This window comes from Dermacentor silvarum, chromosome 2 (genome assembly GCF_013339745.2).
Source record: "Dermacentor silvarum isolate Dsil-2018 chromosome 2, BIME_Dsil_1.4, whole genome shotgun sequence".
Taxonomy (NCBI): domain Eukaryota; kingdom Metazoa; phylum Arthropoda; class Arachnida; order Ixodida; family Ixodidae; genus Dermacentor; species Dermacentor silvarum.
Genome location: NC_051155.1, coordinates 197,556,475 through 197,573,704, shown reverse-complemented (window position 1 = coordinate 197,573,704; position 17,230 = coordinate 197,556,475). Strand labels below are relative to the sequence as shown.

Here is a 17,230-nt window from a genome sequence, read left to right as displayed (position 1 = left end):
GAATACCCAATATTGTACCAGCAAGGACGTAGCATGACAAAGAATATAAAGTGAGGGATGACTTTTGACACTTCGAAGAATAAGAGAAAGTAACATTGTGCTTACGATATGAGTGATTATAATGCTGTCATATCTGTGGGCTTTATTGAGTGCAATGATCAATACACTACCTCACTGGTGAATTGTGGTCAGGTAATTTAGTGAGCAATTACAGTGGCTATCACTATGCAGAAACATTATAACAGGAGCCCGATGTGTTGCACCAAAGGGCCAAATGCATGTGTTCCGGGGCAGCCACATTTGTGCGGCGAGGCCATATGTATCCGCATCACTGTAGTAGATTGGGCAATTTGACTTAAAGTCCCCAGATCAACATTGTTGCAGCTTTAATAAGGCCTGCGCCATCACTTAATTCCCTTGTATTGCCCTGAGTTGTGCTCTCGATTTTCGTACACCACGCTATTTGTCTGCTTCATTACCACACCTTGTGCCACCAAAAGGTTGACTTTCCCACAATGCTCAACCGCCTGAAGTTGAGCACACCATGTGAAATTAGAGTAGGGAAATAATCTCATTTTTCAGAACACGTCCACCGACAAACTGATGAGGCTAGGGGTATCGAACACTCTCGAGGAACTGATTGAGGCTGCCCTTACCGCGCAGCATCAAAGGCTACTTGGATCTAAAACGGGGAGGAAAATTTTAGAGAAATTGGGCTACGAGCCCAAACATGAGCAAGTGCGCTCAAGAGACATCCCCAGACAGATCAGGGACAAGATAAAAATACCTCCGCTACCCAGAAACATGAACCCTGCCTTTCACGACGGCAGACGTAAAGACCGGGCAGAGGCATTACAAACTAGGTATACTGGTCGACAGGACGTCCTATATACGGACGCTGCAGAATATGACAGCAAAGCGGCATATGCGGCCGTGGCGGTTAGAGAAGATGGAACACCAATGGCGTGCTGCACAGTCAGTGGCGTCGAGACGGTTGAAGCTGAGGAAGTGGCTATAGCCTTGGCCGTCAGCCAAAGGGGGGCAAAGGTGGTCATCAGCGACTCCAAAAACGCCGTGCGAAATTACGAATCGGGGAGGGTGACGGAGACTGCCATCCGTATATTAAACAGGGACGGGGGACCCAGACAGCTTGTTCTGCTCGTTTGGGCACCAGCTCACCAGGGACTTAGAGGGAACGAGGAGGCTCATTCGGTCGCCCGAGGTCTCACTTACCGGTCGACCCCCGGAACCTCCCAAGTCACCGAAACTATACACAGAAGAGAGGATATGCGCGCATACCAGGAAATCACAGTATACTAGACTAAATCGACAAATTTACCCGGCAGCGGACAGAACACTCAATAAGAAAGATGAGGTTATGTGGAGGAAATTACAGACGGGGGTTTTCCCAAACCCCGTACTCTACAGCAAGTGGCATCCAAGAGTATTCGATTCAAAGTGCAAATTCTGTGATGAGGCAGCAAATCTGGTTCACATGGTGTGGACATGTCCGTCTAAGCATGATAGCTCGCGCACTCTAGAATCCTGGGAGGCTTTGCTCCGCAGCCCAGACCCCAACGTCCAGCAGGACATCATCGGTCAAGCCCTTGCTGCTGCTGTGTCTCAAGGTATTCCAGCCGACGGCTAGGGGCGACGGTGGAGAAGGATTTCTCTCCCGACGTTGACTGGTGTTTTTTAATAAAGTTGTTCCTCCTCCTCCTCAGAGCATGCATTTACAAATATATCTCAAATGTAACCTGACTTACATTCATGCAGATATGTTATTCTGGTTAACAAAAAGTGAGGTCAAGAAATTACAACAGCCCTTCTTATGAGAGTCGACTGGTTGTGCTAGTGATTCAAAAGAACACACAGTGTTCAAAATTAAAATGCAATGCCATCAAGCCTACCTGTTCCTCCTTGGTCTTGTCCTTGAACCAGAGGGTGACCATGTTGACATGATTGGATTTCTCTCGGTCCACACTGCGGGCCTCGATGGCCTGTGCCAGGTACTTATTTATGCGATTGCTTGGTTGATGGTATACCACAGAATGCCTGCCAAAAAATGTAAAGTATTGCCAGTCTCAGCATGTAAACATGTGCTTTCCTAACCACCTTATAAATACTGTATACATCTAGAGAATGTTAAGTGAAGGCACTTGGTGCATATTTATATAGTGAACGAAAAAAGCATTTTTTGACAAGATATAAAGCAAAGTGGTCAGGTACATCGTCTACTTTATTACCTGACGAAAAGTGCTGTTTCCACCATTATAAACAACTTGTGATCAAAAGATCGATTCTTCACAATTTCATTCTGTGCCTAAATTTTAGAAATATTTTGTGGTCACTAAGTTTTGCCACAAGAGAGGAGCAAGAAAGGGGTCCAGTGAACTGTTGATCTGTTGATAGAACAAATTTTTCTCATGTGGTTACCGAGAGAGAGAGAGAGAGAGAGAGGGGCGGGGGATAAAAAAAGTCATGAACATTAGGCCATCACAAAAGTTAAATTGTTTACAGAATGAAAAAGCAAGAAAGAAAGTTATTTACTTTTGTCACTAAATGAACACTGGCAAATCTATCGTTCTGTTCTCTGAAGCTTCTGCAGCTGTAGAACTTGTGAGAAGAGAGCAGGCTGCATATTCTGGCATGTGCATGTACTGATGGTTGTAAGAACAAGCAGTTTAAGAAATATATATAAAAAGAGTACCTTTTCTTTAGTGGTTTGTGAAGTTTATCGGTCATCTTGAACTGAAAAGGGTAGAATGAAAATCAGCACACATATCTAGCAAATTTGACAGACACTTACTTTTCGAAAAGCATAATAACACGACAATAAAACAATAACAATAACAGTAGAGCAAAATTATATCAGATAATATGCACTATAGTGAGAATCTTGAAATACATCACTAATTCCATAGGGGCTGCCAGCAGTCTTCCCAATGCTTTCATGCAATATGCTCACTGTGCCTGCCAAATTTTTCTCTAAGTGGACCTCTTTCTAAGCGAATGAAGACGTGGCTGACCAGTGCATTAGTAGCCTGGCAACAATGCTTTATGGAAGGCCCAGATCAACAACATATGTCCATTAGTGCAAGCTGTTGGGCCATTGGTGCATGATGAACTTGAAAACGGGGGTACCAGTGAATACACAAGGACGCGTACACAAGGAAAAGGCATTAGACACGGACGGACGCTGGACTTTCAGCTGTGCTTTATTGAAATTTACATTGCCGCACAACACATCCGACGCATGCGCATCGTCACCTCCTCTCAAGACATGTACACTGCTATCAGCTTAAAATGAACACTGCCGCACACAACATCCGACGCATGCGCATCTTCTACTTCTCCCAAGATATGTGAATCAATGTCAGATAGACCTCCTTTTACCTACCCGCTTGGTAGGCACGTTCCTTGTTTGTTAAGTGCAAGGATGTATCGCTGACGCAATTATCTTTCCGATTTCCAATGTGAAAATCTTCTAAGATTTCCTGCTCATATGCGGAGTCTGATATTGAGTCTGGAGTCTGATATTGCCTTGTTTAAATGCACAGCGTTAGTAGATTAAAATACCACACCCGCTGTTGGTCTAAGTGAAGTGCTCGTCACTGCTTTCAACAGTTATATGACAAACAAAGAACAGGTACTGCCACCTGATCAGAACAGCTGTGCAAAGCATTCTGATGTCATGTTAAACATTCAACCTGACTGCGAGAAATTGAAACAAGAATGACTTTGGTGAAAGGCTGCTTCATAAGAAATATTTGGTGCATTAAAGAACCCTGTATTGCATATCATGACTAGTGATCACATGTTAACACATTGGTTGAAGAATTATAGTTCATTTGACCTCACTTTCCTGTTGATGATTAAAACATCCCAAGCATACCAATTCATCATCATCATCATCAGCCTATTTTTATGTCCACTGCAGGACGAAGGCCTCTCTCTGTAATTTCCAATTACCCCTGTTTTGCATTAGCTCATTACAATTTCCACCTGCAAATTTCCTAATTCATCACCCCACCTTTTTTTTTCTTTTTAATCGGGACTTTGGTTATAGGTTCGCTTAGGTTTGCATATTTTAATTTTACATGTGCCCTGAGGGCGATTTAATGTAAGTCAGCTGTCCTAAAGCCACTTGGGGAGATCATTACAACTTACAATAGCTATATATATACATCATGAATAGCGAACAATTGTTACTGGTTTGAAGCCCTTATTTGCAACTGACGGTTGTATTGCACTTCTTTATGTTCGATGAAGAAGTTGAAAAACTTGTGAGAACAGTGTCGGTACTGAGCACAGCAAAGGTACCTGCTCCCTCCATGCCCCCCCCCCCCCCCCCCCCCCCCAAAAAAAAAAAAAAAAAACTGAGACATTTACAGTTGAACGCCTTTACAACAAAATAATCTGTATAACGAATGAATAATTGTGTCCCAGTTCTATTGTGATCTGTGCAGTGTGCGACCTAGGTCATACAATGAAGTGACCTGTATAATGAAAGATTTCGGAGGCCCCAAGCACTTCATTGTAAAGGTGTTCGACACATATTACTACCAAACTAGTAAACTGCTGGCTCTCTCCCCACTGCACTGCTGTTTTCCTTGTATATAGACAATATTAACAAGGGTCTCATTTTTTTTCCCCCTCTAGAAAGCAGATTAGCAATACAGCTCACCTTCTTGCTTGGCTGCTTCTCAGCTGTACCACTGGGGCCAGGCATTGCCATGTTGGCAAAGGGCACATCAATGCTGTACTTGATAGAGTGCAACAGCTGCACCACGACATTGGAGACATTCTTGAATGACAGCTTGCGGCCAGCCATGCGTCGGACGTGCAGCTGGTTAAACAGCATCGTCTGCTTTTAGAGAAAAGAGAATTGTCAATGAAGCAAGGTGTTGTAGCAAGGAAATAAGGGGAGAACGAAAGGCCCCTTATACAAACAAACACACAAGTAAACACACAAGCAAACACACAAGCAAACAGAAAGTGCAAAAGATCTTTTTCAGGCTATATCTACAGCTTTCAAGAATAAAGCAACTGTATCTGAAGACAAGGAGGCTGCCAAAAGTTCTGTACAATGATGTCTACAAGATTAATGATCGGCCATCTGAAACATAGACAAGCAGAAAAAAAAAGCGTAAGTATTTTTGATGCCTTTAAAAAACCAAGAACTCCAGGCTATGAACGAATTGTCATTGTTTGTCACGTTTACAGCATGTTACAAATGTGCACACAACTTGTTCATAGTATATTTCTGCTGAGGAGGGCTCTTTTAAGCCTATTTTCACTGTTGCTTCATAAATCAAAGTAGAATTTGCTAAATTATCAATGAGAATTACATAGATTATTATAATCATCCTGTGATAAATATGTATGCCAGCCTTGTTCCTACATAAATATTAGTCAACAACCACGGATTACACATGCAGCATGGAAAATAACCAATGAGAATGAATGAGAAAACAACAGGGTCAGCACATAAATAGTGCAAGTGAGAAGAATGAAGAAAGGAAAAGGGATTATAAGGATTATAACCTGGTGCAACATGGGAGAACCTGCCATATAATGGGATGCCAAAATAGGAGGTGAGGCCCACTATCCTCTAATATGTTCGAGGGACACGAGTGTGGCTGGAAAAGTCAGACACATGCGATTTGTGTGTCCAGAGAAACAACAATCCAATGGTTTTATTTTCACTTCCTTCAAACCTTGGTAGCTCGGTACAGTGCTCCTGCCCCATTTCCACTCCCGCACGCTATACAATAACACTCCTGCGATACTGAAAAATAGGAGAGGGGGCTCGTGTGCGCTTGTCATCTGTGGTACAGCCTGAGGCCACCACAAATACCGGGTGTTTCAGCTAACACTTTCAAAAATTTTTAAAGGTTGCCTGTGGCAGATAGTACAATTCTAGTTCGTGATCTGGTCAACTTGAAGAGGCGGACATTACTTGCAAAAAAAATTGAAATGCATAATCGACTAATTAACAAAAATGCACTAATTAAGTTTTTAACTAATTACCTTAAAGCCCATATTGCAATTTATAAATTCTAGCCAAAGAGTTCACAAGGAGGTTCCACTTGTAACGAATTCTCGGGATGACACCAGTTTCGAGATATTAATTTCCAAACTTTGCGGAGAAATGCATTGGCGTTACAGTTACTTTTGTGCTTCAATGCATAAAACTACATTTTGTTACGAAAGTAACTGGAAGGCCAATGCATTTCTTCGCAAAGCTCGAGAATTAATATCTCAAAACTGGTGTCGTCCTGAGAATTCGTTCCCGGATCACCTTGCGAACTCCACGACTAGAATTTGTAAATTGCAATATGGGCCATAAGGTAATTAGTTAAAACTTAATTAGTGACTTTTTGTTATTTTGTCGATTATGAATTTCAATTTTTTGTGCAAGTAATGTCTGTCTAGCTCACAAACTAGAATTGTGCCATCTGCACCAGGCAACCATCAAAAATTTGTGAAAGTGTTTGCTGAAACACCCTGTATATCAACTATTGAACATCTGATCTCAGATTTTGATGCAATCTATTGCTTTCTTTTAGGCATAACAAACAATTAAATTTTGGGGCTCTCTTACTACAGAATATAGAGCAGTCCATAACTCATGGATAATGATATGAGCAATTCAAATGAATACAAAACCAAAAAGATTAGGAAATTAGAATTTCACAACAATATATGAAGTGGTAGTGACCGCTGGAATGTTAAGAATGAATAATAAACCAAAGAAAACAAATCAACAGAGTGCTGTCTGTCAAATCAACAGAGTGCAAATAACAACAGTGCTGTCTGTCATGTCATGAGAGAAGCATTACAGAGATTGTGCTTACCTTTCTCCTGTGTGCAGGTGGTCGAATGAAGAATGTGTTGACATTGTGTTCACGCAAGTAGCTGTTGCGCTCCTGCCCTCTGCCTGGTTCCAACTGGTACTCGCCGTGCAGACACTCCACAGTTGCCTCTGTCACGTGTACACGCCTGGAAGGGAGAGAGAGCAACACCACACAGATAAGTATGCCTCGTTATGTTAAGATTTGTCACTACAAGTTACTACGACAATGAAATCATTTCATCTTATTGCACATGCTTGTGTAATCCAAAAATTACGTAGACTCTCATCAGGGAGTTATCCGAATGATGCGTAAGCGTTTCGTAGTAACGACGTGGTGCTGAGCGCTCACACTCAACATTGCTGGTAATCCTAGCACTGCTCAGCAGCTGCGGCCAGTCTTGGCACCATTACGGTAAATGCGACTAGCGCTGCTGGCGACACGAACTGCTGCGGAAGGCGGTGCAACGTGAACTGATGAGGCAAGCAAATTACTACAGGTGGCGGCGCCAGGTACGCTGATGACGTTCGATCCGAAGCCACCGGCTGCTCCTACAGTTCTGGCTTACTAAAGGTGTGCCTACTTGCGTGCCTGATTGCACACATCACATAGTCACAAAGACGCGCTTGTGCCACTGCTCGAACGTTCATCGTCGTCTTGTTCCACAGGTGGTGGACTTGAAAGCGATCGTCTTACATGAAGGAGGGATGGATGCTCGAACAGTTTTCTCGTTGGGTAACCATAGAAATGCTTACGCACTTTGAAAAAGCCCGAGCTCCACAATATACAATATTTATTTTGACCTAAATGAGTGCTGACTCAGGAATGACATGAAACCTGTCGGCTGTGCTACAAGCCACAAAACCTCAACTAAGCAACCGTGAAGTAAACACGCAGTCCTTATATTCAGACAGCAATGCAATGTTGCCGCCTGTCATGGACTCTTATTTAATGCATGCAGCGCCTATGTCGAATGCAGCTTCTACATGTGAGGTGAAAAAAATTAGAACCACGAAAATAAAGATATACTGTGGTGGGCATTGCTGCACAACATTTACACACAGTGCTCAAATCTCAGAAAAGCACAGAACGATCTGGTCAGCATAGTTGTTTAGCACATTCAATCTCAAGTTACAAATGACTGCTTGGAAAAATTGCGCACTTACAAAATTTTGTGCAACATTGCAAGCTCGGGTGAATATGTCTACAAACAGCCAATAAAACTCTGCATGATGCACATTAGGCAGTTCTTATGATATCCTCATAGATATGCACAATGACTACATTTGAATTGTATTGATGATTTCGGCAATTTTCTAATGTTAGACGAAAAAGACCAGAAAGCTTTATTCAAATAAAATAGATTGTTTCACTGCATAGAAGGAGCACTTGGTCGCAATCAGTGCATATTGTTCATGGATGTATTCATTAGCACAATGCACGCTTCTATTATAATTCTGCACATACTTCATGCTCAAGCATGGAATGCAACTATCTGCACCAGTAATATACCATTGCATTTTTTCATTATCTTACTAGCTGTTGCCACTACGAGACACAAGACGAAACAGATTACATCTGAACATGGAGATGCCACACTACATAACACAAAGAAACACTCTGCAGGTTATAGTGAATGTGGGCAGCCAGACAACATCACATAGACAGCTGGAACCAACAGCATAATAAATTTCATCTGGTGGTATATAATGCCAGATTAAAATGTTTGAACATGGTTGCAATATGTTGGTGTCAACCATCAATTGGCATCAGCATGCGTGCAACAGGTACACAGCAGGACAGGTACAGCATTCATGACATTTTTTGGGTTGTGATTGAGAGTAGAGCAACGGCTTCAGTCTATTGCTGCTTTGTTGACATGAATAAATAGCATTCTGAAACATGACAGTATTGTGATCCACTCTCTCAGTACCACGCAATACACACCCTGGGATGCCACCAGCCTCCATTGCATTGGCCAAAGTTACGTCGTTGGACCAGACGTCATACTGCCATTTGCGTAGACCCAGTACTCCACACAGCACCCGGCCCGTGTGAATTCCCACCCGCATGTTGAGCTGCACCTCAGTGGCCTCCACTACCGACCTGTAATGGGTGAAGCAAGAAAGGTGAAAGGACAGAAGTACAGTTAAACCTCGATTCAACAAAGCTGATGGAGCCTTAGAATTGTTTTCTTAAATTGAGAACTTTGCTGAATCGAAAACACTTGAAACATTCATGTGAATAACATATTTATTCAACAGCAAAAAAAAAAAAAAAAAAGTAATTTCCACCTGCATACACACTTATCGCAGACAGCGAATCTGCTGAGCATATCTTCTGTTCTTTCATGAGATCGGCAAACCCTTCTCAACACGTCAATGGCATTCATCCCTTGAACTGAAACCTGGCATACCCATACATTATCCATATTTCGTCCCAAAACTTCATTATATTGGGTGAAGCATTAAGTTCCCAATGTTCCTTTCAGGTTTTCAATGCATCAGGTTCTATAAATATATGTTGAGAAATGAAAAGCGCTTCATTTTGTTAAATTGTTAAAGGTTTCGTTAAATTGAGGTGTGACTGTACAAAATTTTTTAAGTGTGAAATAGCTGCAGACTGCATGAACTAGGTTTGAGCTGACAGAGTTTCCCTGATCACATAGAGTCTTGCCAGTCTTATAGTCTCAGCCAATCCTGTAGAGGTTTGCTGCTTTCACTAGCCATCGGGCAACACAGCAAAAGCCTTCGAATCCTACTTCTCGTGGCTTATCGATTCTAGCATACAGTTCTAAAAAAAATGCACAGCTTAGTATCAAAGAAAAAATTGCAAACAAAAGAGGGTTTGCGCAAAACCATGATTAATTTATCGCTGCTCACAGGCAGGAGTAACGAGCTCCTCTATGAAGTGAAAATTTGTGCAACTTTCAGCAGTTACACATTTCAACACCTGCCAATATCAATAAACTTTTTTTCACCCTGCTGCAGTTTTATGACTGCCTTGTGCACAATTGTGTGGCATGGCAAGGGCTGTACTGCACTCTGTTGGCAATGTCCTTGCAAGCCACAAAGTGACCATGTCACCAAAAGCAGGGCAAGCACTACATTGGCCATTCTTTCCTCTATCACTCTGCAATTCTCTGCATTCAACGCAAGATAAGCCTGGCTTTCTGCTTCACTTCTCTCAGAATGCAGAGTGCTCTTCTCACTTTCTCTACCCTTTTTCATTGCTTAAAGCATTCAACATAATGACCACGGCATGGACGTGGTTGTCAGTGGTATTATGTGAGCCTCACCCCTGCTTTTCATGATGTGTAAAGGAGTCCAGCTGTGCTTCATCTGGCATGAATTCTAAATTTTTAACAATACAAGTTGGCATAATTTGTGATCTGGGGAGTGTTAGAGAAACTGAAGCTTCATACTGTGACTACAGAGTTGGCAGCTATCCAGTAAAACAAGACAAGCCATACAAACATTGTGTGTCAGTAATGTAGGACACTGACCTTTGTCAGTCAAACTTAAAAAATAATTTCATAACAATATATTGTTTATTCTCAATTTTAAGAAAAACCACACAGCTTGATTATTCATGTATGTTACAGAGGCCATGAAAAATGAAGTGTGTGTGCAAACACTTTGCCAGTTATTTCGCCAGAAACCGGGCAGACTAAATTTTAATGCTATCTCCATGTATTCTCAGCATATACCATTTGCTTGTTCTTCTTCAAGAAACCAAAAAAAAAAGTATAACTGCTCCTGTAGTAACTGTTACTACTAGTATTTCATGCAACTCCTCTCAGCTACACAGAATCTGAAAAAAGTAACTGAAAACTGACACTGAATACTGAAAAACTAAGTAAGAGCTAATGCAACAGTTTCTACATGAAGATGTGCTTCAGGTATGTGAATACACCTTAAACACGAATTAACAGTAACTCTTCTGTCAAGTGATGCCCAATCGCGGTTTGAAATATGTTGGCTGGTCCATTACTTTGGCACGCAACAGTATGTGGTTCTGGTTTCATCATGTCCTTGCACACAAAAAATCACATGCGCAGATTTTTTTTTTTTTAAGTAAAGAAGTCAAGTGATACTCACGCTATAGCATCAATCATGTCTAGCCCCATCTCAACAGTGCAGTGAGCATGGTCTGAACGAGGCTCAGGCAAGCCGCTCACACAGTAGTAGCAGTCACCCAAGATTTTAATGCGCAGACAGTGGTTGTCCTGAAAATTAAATGCAAACAACATTTTAACAAAAGCAGACTTGCAAAACTGGGTGATTTCTTATTCCTTTCAATGACACACAAATTTACAATAGTAAAAGAACACCTGTGCGACAGGCTAACTTACGTTGGCCAGCTGGTCAAAGCGACCAAACAGCTCATTCAGGAGCCTAACCAACTCCTGGGCGCTGCACTGAGAGGCCAGCACTGTGAAGCCAACAATGTCAGCGAACAGGATACTGCAAAAAACAAGTACACATCCGGTGAGCCGAAGCACAATAATCACAAAGAGTAAAGTGGAAAAGTTAAACCAGATGCACATAGTAGTTACAAAACAGCCACAAAAGTTTATCACAACTGCGCATGTCTCTGAAATAATTAAGTGTTGTGGGACAAACCACACATAGGAAAAAAAAATTTTTTTTTTCATTCTGAAACTTTTCCAAATGGACACAAAGAACATCTGTGTGGTGTTCTACATATCTTTTAAGACAGTCTGTTAAATGTGAGCAATTGCTCTCGAGAATAAGCCTGTCTAAGTATAACACCAGACATGTTTTGTACTTGAACCCAAATCTAATAAAATGCAAAATAATTTCAATACAGGTTCATTCACATGAGGTGCTCATAACGTTACTTTAGTGATTAAATGCTGCTTGTGCATCAGGCACAAATAGACGTTCAGCTGACAAAACCCTTACGCTGTAACATGAAGGAACTAATTCTAAAGAGATGTACTAATGTTCAGACTCGAAGAAAAGTGGCCCTGTCAACATGCATGCTCTGCCATGTACTAGTACATTCAAACACATCGTTGCTGTGTACATGTGCAAATATCGTTCTAATATTTCACCGCTGAAGTACCCAAACCTTATGCTCGTACACACTGAATTCATACGCTTGCATAGACCTACCTTCCTTAAAATTCAAAACACGATAGTGGAAGCCAGAAAATACTAAAATTTGGTGAAAAATACCTTGTTGGTGAAAACTGATTATTCTATATGGTTACTGTTTATTGAAAATACACTGACTTAGTTCTGTGAGGATGCTGTGAACAGCCACTGTGCTCTATACAGTCGCAGCAACAATGATCCGTGCCACAGACAAGCAGAAATGTTTATAAAGTTTATTAATGAACTATTCACGCAATGGTGTTGGAGATCCGGTTGTTGTACATTCAGTTCATGCTGCTGCTGCGTGGATAGGTCCGTATAATCAACAGGTCCAAATAAGTGGGCCATATGTATTCACTCTGTGACTGAATTTGTCTTTTATTGAAATTGGTTTTGCTCTAAACTATATGCAATTTTAAAAATATTTACATATTTATGGCAATACGACAACTGTATGTAAATGCTAAAAATCTGGCATGTTAAGATAAAACTATAAATATTGGCAAGTATGCTTGCAACATATGATTGAATCAAGAGGCACTTGTTCTTTCAATTCCTTTTTTTTAATTTTTTATGGCAACTGAAATAAAATTTTGTCATTGAATCCCACTACTATGAATTATTCTTTGAGCCCTGGTGGCGTGAAATAGGAAAGAACAAAAGGATCAAACACGCACCTGACGTTTTCATGTTTTTGTATGTAGATTTTGTGAAACTGGCCAGCTCGAGGAGCTATGATGTCTTCTTTCATTTCCATGGCGACATGTTGTGGCAACACACTCAGCAGTAGTCGTTCCTGTGAAAAAAACACAAAGGCTCTCAGTTACTTGTGCCCGCCTAATTAAGTCGCTGAAAGCATTCACCCACTGCACAATCAAACTCTGATCAGACACCTTCTGAATGAAAATTGTTTTAATATTACTCTCCCTCAATGGTGCTTTTACAGAAGATCATGCATTCATTATCTCAATTTATTGAAGTAATTTTGAACTACTGTGTTTATTTATAAAAGCTTTAATGCACCATCAATGCAGTTTGACTGCCTCCAGGAAGTCAGATGAGGTTCCAAAGAACAAAGTGCTTGCTGCGCAATTTGTGGCCCTTGCCCTGTGTGCACCCATACTTAATGTGCTTCCTCTGTGCTAGAGGGGACACTCTTAAAGATAACGAGTGGAACAGGTGCGAGACTCTGCAAGCTGATAGTACCAGCTGAATTTACAATCATGCCTAAAGCCAATAACAAGAACGTTATATGCCAAGGCGCTTTTTAACACTTTAAGTAGCACACAATGCCAATGGTGTCAGTAAATGTGGTGGTGCCTACATACAATCACAGCGTCTTCATTTCACAAGCATTTTGCATTAAGCCTTATGCTTTTCGATTTCTCTGATCATGATTTCTCCCTCCCCCAGCCTACCTTTTCCATATTGGATTACAGTTCTCAGTCCACCTAAACTTAGTCAATATGCATCATGCTTCCTTTCATAGATCTTTTGTCGCAATTTCCACCTTTTATAACTATCTCTTTCTTTTTTTTTCTTTTAACACAACCAAGACTCGTCACCGAAACAACACATTCAGTCACAAAACGAATGTGAATAAGTTGACTAGATTGTGTGCACCGTTCTATACTAATTGCCACTAGAATATCTTTATTTAAGCAGCAAACTAGCTTCGTTTTTAGCATACACATGCAGAGCATCACTAGCAAAGCTCGCTTTCTTGCACGAGTGCACGCACACACAGTTGTGAATATGAGACTCTAGGAATGTGTAACGTTGTTATTGGTGGCTTGGAGCTTACGAGTTTCTCATTCTCATCCTCCATGTGCAGACGGGCGTTGATACAGTTCCGCGTGTCCAGAAAGGCCTTCCGTTGTGCATGCTCCATGATGGAATGCACAAACACCCCCACCAGGTGCCCACACACAAACACCAGCACGTTGGCAGCAACCTGCAGACACAAACGAAAAAAAAGAAAGGAAAATTATATTATAATACTGCCTTTTAACAAACACTGTTTACATAGTGCTCTGTCACAACATATTATAATCAAAACACTATAGGAGTCCACAAATTCAAGCAAGAGACTGCACTCTATCTCATGGTGATATATCAACAGCGGGTGTTTTGCAAGTGGTTTTACACTCTAAAAAAAGTTTGCACCCTTTGGGTCATATCTTGTTTGCAAACAATAATCGTCATCTGTCTCACTTGAGTTTCCTTTCTTGAAAACTCCGTGCTCGCTACTTTCCTGTCAAGAATGCTATGCCACGCTGATAATGCACATGCCGCTCATGACTTGGAAGTACCTGGGGCGTAACACTAAAGAAAGGAAAGGCACGTGCAATAGATGACGATTGTTGTTTAGGGACAACATCTGCCCCGAAGGGTGCAAACGTTTCTTAAAAGAGCACTGTGACACTTTACACCCCTAAGGGTATAATGCCATACAAAAAGCACTCCACAGGCATTTATTTTGGCAGTTCTTTACACAGGGTGTAACTATGACAAAAACACCTATGCAGTACCCTTAAGTTATCCAAGAATGTATGACAGGCATATTTTTACAGGTTATGCCTTGTAAGGCATATAGGGTGTTTTATTTATTTTGGTAATGTAGCAACAGAGATAATAGCTGTTACAAAACAATTTCTTCCAGACTCTGTCTTGAGATGATGCTGAATTAAAAATTACATGTTGCTCACTAGCAAACGAAAGTGTGTGTAATAAATTTCGCCAATGTTTGCATCTGACTGCTTAATGTCTGCTCCAAAATGCTAATTTGCTTACAAAGGATTCTTGCTGTTGAGTTCTTTTGCTTAGCAAACGTTCAATCAGAGACTGTGTGGTACAAAGATACAGTTTATTTCCAGAAAAGGCAGAGAGATAGGCGATATGTGCTGTATATTACATCATAGATGTAACGCCCTTGCTGTTTATTTAAATTATATCCCTGCGCAAATGGTGTAATTTTGTAATTAGACCCATGAAAATCTGATCTCACCATAAGTGTAATTCCACCTTCAGTAAGGGTGCTTTTCCACACAAAGCTTCCACATGGGTGTAAGGCTGTGAGTTGTAGACGGTTATAGACGGGTAACACCGTTATGGATTTAATTTGATTTACAGTGCAGAAGCTGGCGATGATAGCGTGTAAACACAACACGGGGCACCGTCGCTGCTAGTACAGTGACTCGAAGCTCCAGCAGCGGGTACAAAACCGCAACCAACCTCGCTTGCCTAACGTGGAGCTCCGACGCACGCTCGTGTCTTTCTGAGGGCTTGCAGAGTCTAATCGTATTACTGAACACTAAATTGGTAATAGACGGCGTCACACCTATGTGGTCTTGTTCAACAAACGGGTGAAAATAGCACATTGAAGTGAACTGCTTGCACAGAGGTTAACTCTAGTATATCTATAGATTCAAGAGCGGTCTTCCCGTCTTCTGCGAGCCCCTTTACAACCTGATCGGTGAACACGAACAGTTTCCTATAGATACGAGCGCGGAAACCGATGAGCGCGCACTTCCAGGAGAAATCCGCAATTTACCAGATCGTGCAACGACAAACCCACAATTGCGGAGACACCGACAAATAATACTGGGAACATCGGCGTCCCGCCTTTGGCCGATAATGGCTTTAAGAGAGCCGCGCGCATCCCTCGGAAACTCGCGCGCGAGACAAGGCAGGATGCGTCGACCCGCGCCCATCCAGCAGAATTCCCAGACAAAGAGGTCTTTGAACGGAGCGGACTGGCCTATCGCGAAGTCGCTCGGGCCGGTTGCGCGGACTCGATTCTTTTCGAGAGCTGCAGACGCGCTCGGGCACAAGCCCTAAAGCTCATCACGAAAGCTTGCGAAGAGAGTGCGACGAGGCTGCTCTGGGCCGAGCCGGCGATGCGCGACCCAGACGCCGTCGTCCCAAGAAGAAGGGTGCGATGGCAGCCAGGCACCCCCATCCTTCGCGAACGATGGCGAACGCGCGCGCGCGTGTCGAAAGACGATACGCGCACTCCGTTCGTCGGCGCGCCAACGCTCTTCTTCGCAGAGTGAGTGCTGCAGCCTTACCAGCGCACTGCGGGAGGGGGGGGGGGGGGGGGGGGGGAACCGGCGACGTTCATATAGCTCCTCTTTCGAAGCAGGAGCGCCGACAACACAAGCGCGCTTTTATGCGATGCGGTCGACGGATGGGCAAGACGCCGCGACAATCCGATCGCGTGCGCGGACCATAGAGTGCGTGTCAGCCTCACGCGAAGCACGCAGCGACACCGAGCGCGCCCGCGCGCGCGCGCGCGCAAACACACACACACACACACACACACACACACACACACACACACACACACACACACACACACACACACACACACACACACACACACACACACACACACACACACACACACACACACACAAGCAATTTTTTTAAATGCTAAACCTCGGGCTTCATGTTGAAGGCGTTTCGCAGCCTTATTACACTTTAAATTCAAATCAGCACTAAACGATAAACGGCTCCAGGCGGCACAACGGGGTAATCATTATTGCTCCTTCGCAGATTTCATCACATAGTTGAATTTCGTGAGAGGTTTTGCAGATAACGTGTTTCAGCTTTGATGCAAAGACACCTATACAAAACAAGCGCATTAGGGCGAAATGCGCTCACAGAGTGTAACAACGTTTTCATGCGTGCGTATATATATACCTACAATTCTGCACGCGCCGTTCAAAACAAACGAAGCACGACAGGTCAAGCGCTCTGTTTTAATACAGGCGGAACATTTATAGGGTCCACGCAGCAGGGCTAAGCGAGGCCACATATTCGAATTTCAAGAATGCCCACTGCCGCTATCACGATGTAGCACCATCGCGTTATAGCACTGGTTCTCGGTGAATGCGTTTCTCTCTATTTGCATGTGCAACATTGGCAAAAATCGATCGTAGCGAAGAGCCAGAAGCACGGCGAAGTTGAAGCCATTATGGCCAGGCCAGCAGCCATTAAAATTTGTGCCTGCGTGCGCTCTTCCGACCGACCCTGCGCGCTTGCGAAGCGCCTCACGCGCTAAAAAGCGTTCGCCAAAGTTGGCTGCTCCGCAGTAAGGGAGCTAGTGAGGAGAAGCCCACCTCTGCAATTCTCGTTTCGCAGCTGATGGCCGGTACACAGGGAGAAATTAACGTGCGCAAGTAATCTAGAACGTTACCATGGCAACGGTAAGCGTTGTTAAACGAATAAATAGATGCGCATCAGCCG

At 42.7% G+C, this 17,230-nt stretch overlaps 1 protein-coding gene and 1 long non-coding RNA gene across 3 annotated transcripts in view; one reads left to right on the top strand and one right to left on the bottom strand.

Annotated features, from left to right (window-relative positions):
• Positions 1-8,908, top strand: part of LOC125943265 (uncharacterized) — a 30,859-nt gene extending 21,951 nt beyond the window's left edge. Inside the window, exons 3-4 of the long non-coding RNA XR_007465706.1 lie at positions 6,878-7,039; positions 8,788-8,908. This is a non-coding gene — a long non-coding RNA (uncharacterized LOC125943265). The remainder of the gene's footprint in view (positions 1-6,877; positions 7,040-8,787) is intronic.
• Positions 1-17,230, bottom strand: part of LOC119442413 (Ca(2+)/calmodulin-responsive adenylate cyclase) — a 216,787-nt gene that overhangs the window by 37,811 nt on the left and 161,746 nt on the right. The window contains exons 3-11 of one of the 2 annotated variants that reach the window (XM_037707283.2): positions 13,785-13,934; positions 12,658-12,776; positions 11,212-11,323; positions 10,958-11,085; positions 8,805-8,963; positions 6,861-7,005; positions 4,688-4,870; positions 2,711-2,751; positions 1,911-2,055 (exon numbers count right to left, since the gene is read on the bottom strand). In XM_037707283.2, the coding sequence (XP_037563211.1) occupies positions 1,911-2,055; positions 2,711-2,751; positions 4,688-4,870; positions 6,861-7,005; positions 8,805-8,963; positions 10,958-11,085; positions 11,212-11,323; positions 12,658-12,776; positions 13,785-13,934 (1,182 nt within the window). The remainder of the gene's footprint in view (positions 1-1,910; positions 2,056-2,710; positions 2,752-4,687; positions 4,871-6,860; positions 7,006-8,804; positions 8,964-10,957; positions 11,086-11,211; positions 11,324-12,657; positions 12,777-13,784; positions 13,935-17,230) is intronic. The other variant, XM_037707285.2, reaches the window with a different exon arrangement.